The 14582-nt window shown below is 41.1% G+C and overlaps 1 protein-coding gene across 2 annotated transcripts in view; it reads left to right on the top strand.

Moving 5' to 3' along the window:
- TMEFF2 (transmembrane protein with EGF like and two follistatin like domains 2) overlaps window positions 1–14582 on the top strand; it is a 134342-nt gene that overhangs the window by 71062 nt on the left and 48698 nt on the right. For both annotated transcript variants that reach the window (XM_074910674.1, XM_074910673.1), the window contains exon 5: window positions 7364–7460. In XM_074910674.1, coding sequence (XP_074766775.1) covers window positions 7364–7460 — 97 coding nt within the window. The remainder of the gene's footprint in view (window positions 1–7363; window positions 7461–14582) is intronic.

Below are 14582 nucleotides of genomic sequence, written 5' to 3'. Positions count from 1 at the left end.
GGGAGGAATCAGACATCATCTTTTTCTATTTATCCTTGATCCTGAAAAATCTTCTTGTCCTTGCAGTTAGGACTACAGTAATCTCCTTCCAGGTCCTTTAATAACGACCTTGGTTGGTGACCCGTCGCATTGTATCAGTCCAGCTGTGGGCATGTCCACTTGGTTGTTTTGTTTGCACTGTTGGGCATATCAAAATACATAACAGCAGGGACTAATGCCACAAAAGCTTTGGCAGCGTCGCAGACATGTTTTTACAACAAGCTATATCTATTCCTTGAAAATTCTACTGCAAGGAAGTGATTTCTCTTCAAAATTAAATTAATGCCAAGGCAGAGATGAATAGTCCCCACGTGCTATTTGGCTTTTTATTCAAAGCTGTTTATGAGGGGAAGCTCTTGGCAAAATTAAATGAGCCTCCTCTTCCTCAAGCTGGCAAATACTGTCAATGCTGGTCATCATACACCTTCATAAATTTGCAATGTTGGCATCCCACACACACCAGGCAAACATCAAATTTTGTAGGGGGACTTCACAAGGGTGCAATAATCACAGCTGTTTCATGTCAGCATTCAGAAAGCTTACAATAGGGTTTTATTCAATGAGCCATTCCTTTTCAAATGCCATTAGAGATATTTGCTAGGAGAAACTGGCCTCAACTAATCGTATTTAATTTTTTATCAAATGCACTGTGGGAGCAGCAAGGATATGCATGAGACAGAAACAAGCAAATGGTGTTTATTTAGAATAAATAAACTTTGAGTAAGAGTTGAATCTGTTCCCTCCTGGCCGCACTTGTACTAACAAAGGCAAATCCCCACAGAGGTCTGTAGGGGGTCGTGTCCTGACTTCTGAGCTGGATGGTCTTGAAGACCTCCAGTTGCACCAGCTGTAAGGAGAGAACGGCAGTCAGATAGATGCAGAGGAGCAGCGCTGTTCCTGTGAAACCATTCCTGTCCCATCCACTTTTAGCCACGCTAAATGAGGTTCAGAGGGTGTGAAGGCTACCTGTCTCACCAGGGGAGGCCTCCAAGCCCCCGGACTGTATGACAGCTGGAGAGGGCTGGTTTCTAAGATGCTGGAGCTGTGCAATGTGAGAGGCATGTGGCTTGGCATGGATGGGCCCACGCCTCTCCCCACAGCAGCAGCACCTCATCTGCAGGGCTACCAGAGCTGCCCTGTACTGGGCCTTATGTTAGGGTGACTGCAGCGAAAAACTGGGGGTGCTGGGGAAAGGAAAGAAGCCAAAAGAGAATGGGAAGGCAGGCATGACAGAAAACAAGACAGGAAGTAAAAAAATAAAGAGGTGACTAGAGGTAGCAGCAGTACTCAGCGATAATGTGAAGCAATTTTTGTACTGGTTGTTTAATGAACTCAGGGCACTTCCCAGACACTGTTTTCTTGCACTGATTAGACTGTATTGAGGGCAGAATCTGAGCCTTCAGCGCAAGATGTGGGTGAGCTCAGCGCAGGGCCTTGCACAAGAGTGAGCTATTTCAGAAGTGCTTTTTTCCTGTCTGACATAAACTCAGCATTGCACAGGACCAAAAAATCATGCCTCAACCCTACAAAAATAATTATTTTTTAAAATTATAAACTTGATAGTTTATGGTATTTATTATATTCCCAAGCTTTTTCTCCACAACCCTAAAGCTTAGAAACTGGAATCCATATACCTTCAGATAATCCACAGGCTGTGATTTTAAGAAAAAATATAACCTGAGAGTCACAGGAGAAGTATGAGAGTTGGAAAACACTGCAAACTGAGTATTATTGGCATCGAAGCAGTGCCAGGCTGTGTCTACATGGACTTTAGTGAGAAGATAAGAGCACATTTTACCAGCAATCTGAGCTGGCTGGATACATCTAGTTCCTCCCCCAAAACCCTGGTATGTATTTGCGTCATGTTGAACTCGCCCCACTAACCTTTTCCAGCATATGGCTGAGAATGGCAACGTGGAGGTACCCAGGACGGGGCCTGAAGTGATATAAACGCTGGGAAGGGTGCTCTAGTTTCCACCCACGGAAAGGCGCAGTCCTGGCACTGTTTAAACAACCTGCCCATCAATAGCAGAGATGTGCTTTCAAGGACTGACCCTTGGTGGTATGGAGAAACGCCCCTTGGCATGGAGGAGTCAGGTCTCCTTGAGAAGATCTGAGTCAGGTAGAGCTGGGTAGAGACACTGTTTTCTTGCACAGTAATTTCCCCAGTGCGTTTGTGTGTGTGCGAGAGCACAAATTTGTATTTATTGAGATGGAACCGAACGGCAGGAGTAAAGCAGCACAAGGCATGTCAGAGTTTGGATTTATTACCGATATGGTAGGCCATTTTCTTTTCATTTGGACCATAATGCCATTCTAAGCCTCTGCCAGACTTGGAGAACAGTCATTCATGGGTCGACCCCCTGCTTTGCACCCTTAATTTTTCTCACTTCGCAGGTTTTGACTGAGCTAATGCTTTCAGGAAAAAAGACTTATTGATTAGGGTGAAGTCCTTTTCAGGATCTCAGGCTTCTCCTGGTCGAGTTTGTGAGGTGTTTTTAGCCATTTGGTAAAGGTGCAGGTAGTGTTTACTCTAACATATTTAGTAAATTCTGCTGGCTTCTCTGCTGTGGTTTTTCAGAGCTTTCTCACTCCATCCATCCACTCATCTTGTCACCTACCCAGATCACTCCTGTTAGGACTGAAGCATGTGGTGAGGTCATCTCTGCTGCTCTGAATAGCGTTTTTCTCCACATTTTAATTTGCACATTGTCTTTCATTCCAAAATACAAAAATGGCCATCAACCTTCATCTCCACATGATTTTTGTTATTACCTAGATTTTATAGCTAAAAACAAGGGGATATCCTGTTAGGATGAGTTAGAGCAAGGTTTGTTTGAAGTTCTTCTTTCAACAACAGCAAAGATGTCCCACCATTAGGAGTCAAGTCAGAATCAGCACACATGTGATCACATCAATCAAAGATAGACTACATAATCCAAAAACAAATCATAACAGTTCATTATAGCCATATTTCTGTATGTTCAAGTGCATGGTGATGATAATGTTTTATACTGTTTCTTTGTTGTGTTCTCCAGTATAACGAAAACATATTGAATAAGGATTATTATAGTATTGTTAGCAGTCCTACAGAGCCACATGAAAACTGAACCAACACTCTCGAGTTTGCCCTGTTGCCTCCAGAGACATGTTAACAAAGAGAGATTGAGAGATTTAACCAATGTCGCTACCTAATTGTCTCTCTCCCTCATGGCTCACCAGCTACTCCTTCCACATCCATTTACTCCTCACAGTATAGTCCATCAGGCAAGTTACATGCATATCCCTCGTGTCACTTAGGAAATAGGTGATGGTTTGTATATCAGATTGAGGCTGTGAACTGCTGTGCATATTCCTATCCATCCCATTGGAGCTGTTTTTCTGGAAACTGGAAACAGTTTATTTCCATCCTGCCTTTGACACTTGTCGAGAAGACACTGAGTGAAGGTGATGCAGAAGCTTGAGCACGGAGATTTTGGCATCCATTTGTTAAACCAGCTAAACCACCAATCATCAACACCTAGTAGAGCATGAGTCTGGGAAGCTGTGTGGATGCAGTCATAGCATGATTTTTTGTAGCTCCTACAGAAGGCTCCTGTCTCAAAGTGTAAAGAGAAAGTAGTGGTGTGTATGTCAGGGGGACAGCTTGGGGCTTTTAGTGTTCTGATATTACCGGAGATAAGCACAGAGTCAGACCAGTCCACTGATGATACTTTAAGTTGCAGGGGGTTTTTTTTAGATATGGAAACAAAGTAAAATATCTCAAAAATTATTTCTTTCTTATGGGGCTTGCAAGCAATACAGATATTCCTGAAATCGTGACTATTTGATCTGAGTGCAGTGAGAACACCAGAAAAGGACCAAATGATTAAAACAGGAGCTGTTGTGGTTACCACAGTCCATTGACTCTGTAAATTGTGTGTAGTGCTTTCCCAGCTAAAGAATTTATATTGCTTAGGAGATTGAGATAGTCTCTGAAGTGACTTTCAGATAATGTTAGTGACCTTCTAACCCGTGTTAGCACATTTCCTTGAACTCTGGAAGTTGCTAATCTCGCTAATACAAATAGGAACTTGCAGTTTAACATTTCTCAGTTGTGTGAGTAATAAGGAGTGGGCTTCAGCGATTAGCTTCCCTGGAGCCCTGCAACATTCCTACAGGATCTTGGTGTTAAACCTAAGTCATTGCTAACATGAGAACTATGTAACATGCACGAGAAAAAGAGAATCATACTCCTTTTATTTTTGGACGAGGAATCTGGAAACTAGATTATCTTTGCTTTTTTTTTTTTAGTTGAAATATGAAAGCAAGTGCAAATCAGCAAGTGCAGTGAGGGGAAAAAACTGAAAAAGAGTCACCTTAGAAAATGAGCATCCACTAGTCCTCAAGCTATAAAGCAGCAGGAAATATCAGGAAAGTAACTCTTTCTAAGATGTCCATATTTATCGAAGCACTTGTCTGCACAGCATGGAGGAAACAAGCCCCTGTGTGTGTCAGTCCTGGGTGTGGGTGCCCATACCAGTGTGTATGTTTGCACAGGGAGAGAAAACACGCCTTAAGGAAATGTAAAGAATAATATTATCTGTGGTTAGTGACAATAGAAAAAAAAAAAAACCAAAAAGAAGAGAGGTAAACAGCTGTCTTTTTTAATCAAGATTGCTTCAGGCTTGGACATTTAATGACAGCATGCACATTGACTATGGAATGGTGGATGCAGAGTTTCTTCAGAAAAACATGAAGGAGTGACCTATTATTTTCTAGCAGAAATTAAGAACTTCATTGTGCCTTAGAGTACATGTTCCTCTCCAAATCAGTTATTTCTTTTCAACATAAGCAATCTTTCAATGCCTTCCTTTAGTGACTGAAGTAGCTATTTTACTCAGCTTGTGGTGTGGAACCATGTGAAGTCCCTGGTCAAACCACACCTGCTGGACAGTTATAAATAGAAACATTACAGGGAGGAAAAAAAATAGGGCGTATGTCTTTAATTAAAATGAAATACAAGGGAAGTGATTTGCAGAACAAAGTAAGTTATAGCTCTTTTCCGTACAGAATAAATTCTCACTCTCCTGAACTGGAGCAATTGTCATATTCCTGGGAGATAAGGAGCACTTGGCTGTCATAAGAAGTCTTCTGCCCATCGGTCCTGTTGTCCTTTGTATAGTCATTTGTTACATATCCTGTATAATATTAACCACTGGAAATTCCCAACCAAGATTGGCTGTCAAAGTTATCTCCTCGGTAAAAGAGATTTCTGTATTTAAAATGTAAATGAAACTTAGTGAAGAACTCGGGCCTGGATGCAGCAGCAGAGAAGTGGGAAGGAGCTGTACAGCAGCATGGGCCTCACTGTGATGTTGGGTCAGGATCACACACGTGGCACGTGGAGATGCTGATGGTGTGAGAACATGGCACTTGAATACCTTGTCCACCTTTGAACATTGGCTCTTAAAAATGGTGAGCCTAGAGTTCCACAGTCATTTAAGGAAACAGAAAAACCACAGCTCAGACCCTCCCTACAAAACTCGTCAATGAATTAGAACAAAAATCCAGTGTATGCTTTCTGAGTTTCCCCTTTGGTTTTTTTGTACTTGAATTTTATAGATATAAAGGTGAGCAAACTTCTACAAAGAGGGGAAAAAACCTCTTTTTTCCTTTTAGGATCATCTGAATGCTCATTATAGGTGTATTTTTTTCAATTTAATATAGTCTAAATTCAAGCACAGCTGATAAAAAATTGCTGCAGCATAGCTCATACCTAAACCTACCAACACTTTCTTTGACTATATTAAACCTTAGGAAAAAATTTCTGAGACAAACTATCTACCTTAGGTATTTCTATGGTCTGTATCACTGTAGTATCTAGGCATATCGTGATCTTTTAATATACTTGTTTCTATATTCTCTGTTGGCAGAAAGTGGTATTATTCCCATTTACACGGTGGGAAACATGGCAGAGGTTAAATAACTTACGAAGAAGAAAGCGAGTTTGTTGTAAAACAGTCATTGGGGTCACGCTTGCTTTTCTAGGGGCAAAAGCCCTTTCTCCTCCAACAGCTTTGTGAAAGCTTAGGACTCTTTTCCTTTCTCAAGTAAATAACAAAAGCAGCCTATTCAAAGTCAGAGCACTCCAACCCGAAAGCCTCTGGTAACAACCCAGTTGATGGGTAGCGCCTGGGCTAACAGTCTCATGCAGTGGATGTACAACATCAGGCAGGTGATTTGTCCCATCAATGTCACCAGGACTAGCAACACACTTCACAATGTCCACCAGCTTTTGTAGGCTGGACCCAAATGTGCAGTAAGCCTACACCACAGTGCTGACTCCAACTGAAAGAGAGAAACGAAAGGATGACACTGCAGAGGCTGTTTATGCAGATAGCAACATCAGTCAAAGTTGATTGATACTTAAAAGTCTGGGTTGGTTTAATTATTCTGTAACTGGCAGAAGGATATCTCTGCATACAGTGTCTTTCTAGAAAGCAGCACCTATCAAAAGATATCAAAAGGTGCTTATACACTTTAATACAAATGTAGATAATGTTTCTTTTGGATCTTTTAACAAACCCTCTTCTTGGTGCCTACTTTAGAGGTCTCTTTCTTTCTTTCAGTACTCAGCCATCAATACTTTTTCACAGTCCTCTTACCCATATTTCTGTTTTCCCTTTAGTCCCTTCATGGTTTTGACTTAAGGGCCAGGTACAAACCTCACATAATTGCAAACACTGGTGTTGAATTTCCTGGGTTTCACATTTAACCTACGCTGGAGATCGTCCCCTTATCTGGACAGCACTAAATCTTTCCTGCCAGAGATAACTAGTCCTTGGGGCTCATAGCTGTACTTCTGAAGAGAAAAATGTTTTGCCTTTGGAATGGACTAGATTGCACCACACAGCAAGTAATTTCAAAACATTTTCAAGGAAAGCATCCCTTTGGGTCCATCTCAGGACCTTCACCAGTAAAGGACACAAGGCAACATGTGATGCTATCAATACACCTCTGTTATTTTCCCAGGGAACAAAGCAGTGAGGCTCAGTGGTGACACAACTTTCCAGGGCTGCAGCTTGAAAGGGTTATTGTCTAAGTGAAAAAGGAAGAGTCTTTCACCAGTTTCCCTTTTAAGTCCATAATTCAGGGAATTTATCAGAGACAAACATGGAAATGTCTGTGTTGGCCCCATACAAAAACAGTCAGTTGGCCAGGCATCAGCTCTGTGAGCAGCACATTAAGCTGACACAATGAATAGATTTTTCTAGAGCGAGAGAAGTGCTTTGCTACAGTGCTGTCTTTACTAATGTATATTCTTCTGCTTTCCATCAAACAGTCAATGAAGGCTCAGGTGAAACCAATCAAAAAGAGACATCGACCTGTGACATTTGCCAGTTTGGGGCAGAGTGTGACGAAGATGCAGAGGATGTTTGGTACAGTACTTTGGTCTACTCTTCTATTATAATGAATGTTGTATTATTTAAAGGTATTGTGATTTAGAAAGCATTACAAATATTAAATATTCCATTTTCTTCACCCAGAGATATTCATCTCACAGTAATTGGGTGGTTATTACTCTGAAAAAATGTATAAAACAGTCTGGTTTATAATTTTGGAACATGCACAATTTAGACAAAGTCTAGAAACACAGTTATCCATTTTGTTGCTGTTATAACTTATGTTATTCCATCTGGGGTTTTACAGCTTTATACTTTGGTAAAAACAGAATTGGGAAAAAATAATTGACCTAAAGCTTTTGCGGTTAAAAAGTATCATTAGTATTATCATCATGTTAATTCATGTGTGGCATTAGAAATGCTGGGAAATCTGTCTCGCTTCTTCCTAGTTGCTGGAGTTGAAGACCTAACCCTCAAATGTTTGAAATAATTAGAGTGTACATTTAGACACTTTCTCAATAGAAACCATTTTTTAAAAATTTTTTTTTAAATAAATGTAGTAAGGGTTTTTTTATTTTAAACCTTAACCACATAAGCTGAAGGGAAATAATTCTATCTACTCAAAAAAAAATTTTTTTTCATTTTGCCTAGAAACTATGCAAACATATGTTAAGCCAACTTTAAACTAATCATTTCATTGTGATTTTGGAACATCCAATAGATAAAAAAAGCCACTATTCACAGAACTGTACCTCTAGCACTGCCTTAATGCCAAGCCTCATATTTCTATCTAAGTAATTAATACAAATTTAAAGAGTCAACAAAATAATCATGCAAATCTTAGAGCTGTTGTCTGTATGATGATTCTGAAGATGTGGGCTGGTGGTAGCTAAAGGATGGATACAGAGACTGGGCAGTGAGATGTCAATAAAGCAATATTGCCCCAACTGTGATCTGAATGAAAGGAAGGAGAGGGAGGGAGGGAGAACATGGTAATTGGGCCCAGTGTTGGGTACCTCTTCCAGGCAAGGCACCCATGCACTGTTGGTCAGGCATGAAATTATGAACATTTCTACTCTTCAGTGAAGAAGCTTAGGAATATGGTCATGGCCATCCGTTTGTCCTCATTTTGATTTTATCTTGACAGGCGTTTAATAATCTCCGGTTCTAGTCTTTTGGCTTTGCTGTAGCTCTGGTCATCAAAAGAACTTGTGTTGAAAAACAGGAGCAAGATGCAACATGGTTATAGGTTTGCAGTAATGTAATGAGATTTGTGTGGAAGAAATTGCTTAATTTTGACTTTGCTTAAGAAAATTACCCCAGGTGTCAGAATTTTCATTGTCTCCTTGACCAGTTGTCCTTGAGAGTTTTGGTGATGCAGTGTAGAAACAAAACCATGGTAAAATTAATATATCAGAATTCACAGTCTAGTGCTCATGTTTTCATAATTAAGTGCACTTCCAAATTGGAAGGCAGGAGAAGAGAGGGGCAAGGAATAAAATTAGCTACAGGATAACATTATTAATCATAAGCACTGAGGAGCGGTGTTTATTTTTTTCCAGAAATAGCTTGGTAGAATAGCCTGATCCAACTTATCCCAGTAATGTTCCCACTGCAGCTTTTGCACTAATTCCAACCCTTTGAAACAACTTGGCTTATATGGAGCAGCGTAATGTGACTGCAGGAACTGAAGTTCTCAATCTTCATTGACAGGCAGCCTTTCTGCAGGGGAAGACAGTTCTCGGGGCAGGAAGCAGGGAGGGGCATTTCCTGGGAAGATGCTACCAGACAAACTGTTAAAAGGCAGGAAAGCAGATTTCCAACCAGGAGTACAAAGACCATGTAAAGCCTGTTAAACTTCTGCTGTGAAGTAAACAACTTCATATGCCGTAACAGAGCCCTGTTTTCCTGTCCCTGCCCCTGATTAGTCTTGGATAAACGTCTTTCTAAAAAATGAGCCTTCTGGGTATTAGCTCTTTGTTATTCTTATTTCTAGAATAAAAGCAGACTATGTATGGGGGACCTAGATTCCTCTTTCAAATGTACGTTAATTGAATTTCCATGTTTGGCACAAGATAGACATACTCCCTCACTCCCCCTGCCAAGATTTGGTGTGCAGAAAAAATCCTTAGATGAAGTGGGAAAAGAAATCTCAGTTTATTATTTGATCACTGTTTTTATGTGGATCAAATTTCAGATGTAAACAAGGCTCCTCTAGCTAGCTCACCTAACTGATAAGGTTTGCAAAATCCAAATGAGGTCAGTGGGTCCCAGCAGCCCCAGGACCTGTTGTTAGAGGGTGACAAGCCCAGCACTGGCAGTGTCCCCTATCAGTCAGAAACAGTTGATGGTGCAGGGTCAGTGCCTGATCCATTCCAGGTAAGAGGGATGCACGCTGGTAGCAGACTGCAGAGAGCTGGAGGTACGCGGCTGGCTGTTTGCCTAATATTTCTAGGGTGCCAGAGTAGATCAGAGAAGAGAGCACAGGTGTGATAGCAGATGTGGCTGGGCTGTCGATGATTTAAAGTGACAATTAACATTATTCTGCATTGCCACAGTCTGTTATTTTGCAATCCCTTGTCTCTGGTTTTACTCTTCCTTTTTTTTTTTTTTTTTGGTTATTCACTGCCAGTTGTCACTCAGCTAAATTGTGCTATTGTACTGTGTCACCATTATTTTTAAATCTTCTTATTTGCGTAAAACCAATCTGTTAATGGTTAGGCTCCTGGGATTCTTACAGAGGGTTTGTCACACAGAAAACTACTTGAAGGGGTAAGAGATATGTGTCAACGCTTTCTGGAAAGTACGTAGGAAAGGCAGAAAAGAACCCACTGTAATAACAGGTTTACCACAGCATGGTAAAGCACACATGTGTTATTATCCTATTCTGCAGTCTAATATCACGAGAGTGAATGCAATTTGGCATTCCATTAGTGAATCTCTTTCTCTAAGTTAAAAACAAAGACTCTTCAGTTGAAAGTCTTTAACATCTTGCTACTTTAATATGTGAAAGCTTCTTGTCACTAAGAGGATCGTGTATTACTGGCATTATTCCCACCTTTAATGCATTTTGCACCAGTGGGCTTCATGAATATTTAAAGCAGGGCAGTGGCTATGCTCTTTAGCACTGGATTGCAATCTATTGGTAAATCAGACATTTGGTGTTGCTTACTTTGGGTTTTATTTCTGAGCTGGCTAAGGAATAATTGATTTTATAAGACAGGGCTACTCAGCATAACACCCCGAGAGATATACTTAAAAGGAAATGAAGAATGAAGCGTAACATTCTGAACCGTGGTGTATTTCTAAGATCTTCCAAAAAGCATCTATGAAATACTCACTTTATATAAATAGTACTCACCAAATGGAGTGCCTGCTCATCTGCTAAAGTGGTTTAGTGTCAGTGCATAACCATGTCAGAAACCTGGATTCCAGTATTAATCTCCTCCTTATGGGCCACTGAGGAAATAAGACCACTCTCTTCACTGGACAAGCCATGGTTTGGATAGATACTGGGCAGCTATTTCAGAGGTCCACGGTGTGTCCAAGTAAGTGGAAGGAGATAAATAATAGGAAAAACCCTTCTGTTGAATTTCCTGTTGGAAAACGCCGAGAAGAGAGGACAGGAGTATTTTCTTAGAACAAGATTAAAGCCTGCAAACCTCTGACTTGTAGAGTTAATCAAAATCAGAATGATGAATTGGGGTTAAATATGCATGCTTTTCCTTTGAATTTCAATATCAGCAGGTCAGCCAGCAGCAGTCTGGAAGTGCAGCGTTGCCCAGAATAAGATGCAGTTTGCTAGCTACGAGACAGGCACGCAGAGATGTACAGTGTGCTCGCAAGAGAGCGCTTTCCCTGCAGCCTGGCAGTGTCCGAGGAGGTGAGGAGGCTGCCTCTGTAGATTGCTCCTCTGCCTTCCCCCTCCTCTCTCCTGGAGGTTGCAGGTGGAGGAGAGAGGCAGCAGTATCCCCCCAGGAGGTGCCAGACCTTGAATGGGCCACTTAGGGGTTTGCACCAATGATGAAAAGGGGTGTAAATACCCCTGCTGCTTCCTGCAACTCTGTCCCACACACCCCAAGGGCTCCCCTTTGGCTGAGAGTAGGGGTTTGTGCTCTACTGTAGGCACCATGCTTGTGGTAGGCAACTTCCCTCCCTCCTCATGAACCTGGCCCATGCTGCAGTGGCATTTTCCGTTCCTTGGAAGGATCCCACTGGGCAGGTTCAGCTCAGGAGAAGATGCTGAGGCCCATTCTGCACAGACACTGGGTCTCTGATGACCCAAAGCGGGGAGCTTGGAGAAAGGCATCCAGACCTGAATGAAAGGGCTTGGCATGTTCTGTGTCTAGGTCAGTGGGTGAAGGAAGGAGCATCGATCTCAGGTGTGCTGTGCTGCTGGGTGGTATTCCCAGGTGAGGTGGTGACGTTGCACCACAATTACAGCAGGTCCCTTGTGTCCTGTGCTTCTTTCCGCACGGCTGGGACAATAAACTCCACTTAGCCACAAGCAGACAGACACACACACACAAAATGTATTAAGAAGATGAACTGTTTCAGTCCTCTGTTTCATATTTTACTGCTAATCGCTGATATATATAGTTTGGGTAAATGCTCCTATAAGGCAAGTGAGCAGTCTGCAGCGTATGAGGATGGTGAAACTGAATTCTTATGCAAATAAGTGGCGCTGTACATGGGAGATATTTGTGCAAATCATGCAGCTGCCATCTGCAGTGACCCCTACAATCAATATTGCTCTAGCAATCAATATTTATCTTTATTATAGTATAGGAAGAAAACATATAAAAGAAATTAATGATTTTGCCAGCTTCTCAATCCACAGAGCAATTAGGTCGGTCAGCTTTGGGTCCCTTCCCCCTTCCATCAGTTGCTTTCAACCAAAGCATCTGCAAGCAAGGTCCTATACTACTATAAAGTACTAAAAGGTAGTTTGAAAGCTCACATACATTACACGGGTATTGGCTGCTTCATGTTCAGCAGTGTATATAATAACTGTGTGTGACCTACTTGTTCCAGATGCAGAAACAACGAGCTTCTTTAACATCTGCAATGTCCCGTGCATTATACAGTAGATATATTGCCATTTGCTCCTGCTTTCCTTTCTCTTTTAGAGAAAAAGTAGATCTTCGTTCATGGCTATGTATAACGATTAAGCATACTCACTGGTCTTGTGGTTCAAATAAACACAGAAATGGAATCAAATCGTAAAAAAAATACAATCCTGCACATTTCTGCTTAACTTGAGATCATACCTAAGGCATGAAGTGAAGCTGCTGCTGCATAAATCTTCATGTGGAGCTTAGTAGTCATGTCTAATAATGGTCTAGGCAAGGGTTTACAGAGGAAAGGAAAGGCACTGCAGCACACAATCTCTACATTGCACAGCAGGAGACAAGCGAGTCCCTGCCCAGAAATTAGCCCAGTTCTGGCTCTGTTAACTGTTAATGTTTCATTTGGTGCATGTTCTATGATTAAAAGATTTTGAAATAAGAAGAAAGCAGTTGACTTCCCATGTAACTGTTGAGATACCATGTTGAGATAACTGTAGGGATACCCTGCAGTGTGCTAAGAGTCAGCAATACTGTAAAAAATTAGCCTAAGCAACTGGAAATTGGTCAGTGAAGGATTTCCAATGACAGACAGAACATCAGGACCATTAGAAAAACAAGATAACGCTTACCTGTTTATATGTTATATTTTAACTATTAAGCCTGCCCTGAGAAATGTTGGTGGCTTTTATAGGAGGCTGATCAGTCAGATCTGCTGCCTTGGGCGTGAGAGCTGAATAGAGAACCCAGCCATGTTCCTTCATTTGGGCTGTGGAAAGAAATGCCATGTAAACTGGCACAAAAGTGGGAAAACTATCAAAATACAAAATTGTAGCTTGACAGCACAAGCAAGAACAAAGTTGCAGCAGTTCCAGCTTAGGTGAAAGCTTCAGGCTTATTAGCAACCAGTCTCTATACATCATGTGTCAGAAAATAAGGTCCCCAGGTGAGCATTGCATGAGCACCACAATTCCTATCAGGTTTCTCACTGGCAAGCTACTGAAATTCTGCAGGACTCCTTCAGTGGACAGTTTCAACTTAACACCAGCCCAGGTGAAAAGGTGACTTTGTGCCCCACAATAGCCAGAGAAAGATGCCCACTGACTTCTAAAAGATGTTAAATCAAGCCAAAAATACCCGGTTTTCCTCTTTCTCATCAGTGAGTCTGCAGAAAGAGCAAAGGAAGATACGGGAACAAGAAGTCAGTTTTATCTTCAGAGAATGTTTCTCTAAGAGCAGCTTATGGTCCAGTCTTTTTGAAGAGTAGGAGGCAGGAATGAGCACACTGTATTTCAAAACTGAATGCACTACCAGTGGCTTGGCTAGAAAGTTAATGATTGGAAAAATGATGGCTTGTTTGGCCATCTGGTGAAATTGTTTTACTCTACATACCTTTTATTTGGCTTTAGGTAAAAACATCCATTTTTCCCAGTCAGGTAAGTTTCACAAAATCTTCCTACCACCTTTGCATCCTTCATCCTGTGCCAAAATAGCCTATTTAATTTGAAGTGAGTCTGATTCCTGACTCCCTTAGGGTGATGGTTTGGAGAATTTGACCTTTCCATCCATTGAGTCAGTGCAGTCCTTCAGAGGCTTATGTTCATTTGACAAAGTCCTGCCTTTCCAGATTCTCAGGATTTATTTTCTTAATAACATTCTTTTTAAAAAAGCCTTGGTTTTAACATAAGCCAAGATTGTCTGGAGTTACTTATACTTCATAGTGTTTTATTACCAATACACTTTGGAACACGCTGGTAAATAATTCAGCCTACACAAAGAAATTGGCTATATTTTCTCTATACATCGAGGAAGTCTGTTATGTAGACTATATATCACAGCTTTAAATGTACTCAGATAAATGCAAACCCACATTGTGTTCCATCTGTACAATTCACCCAAGTAGGTCTTTTAGGGACCCTATATGACACATACATCTCTTATCCAAAAACTAGAGTCCCTGACATTTGGTTTTGTAATAAAAAAGACATTTTTAATGTTTTGCAATTACAGCAAAACTCACTGTGTGTCCAGGGGATAATACCCTACACAGTCATAAAGCTTATAGATTTTTTTTTTTCCTTGTGCTCCTCCT

Source organism: Athene noctua, chromosome 7, assembly GCF_965140245.1.
Source record: "Athene noctua chromosome 7, bAthNoc1.hap1.1, whole genome shotgun sequence".
Classification (NCBI taxonomy): domain Eukaryota; kingdom Metazoa; phylum Chordata; class Aves; order Strigiformes; family Strigidae; genus Athene; species Athene noctua.
This window is presented reverse-complemented; position numbering and strand designations above follow the sequence as displayed.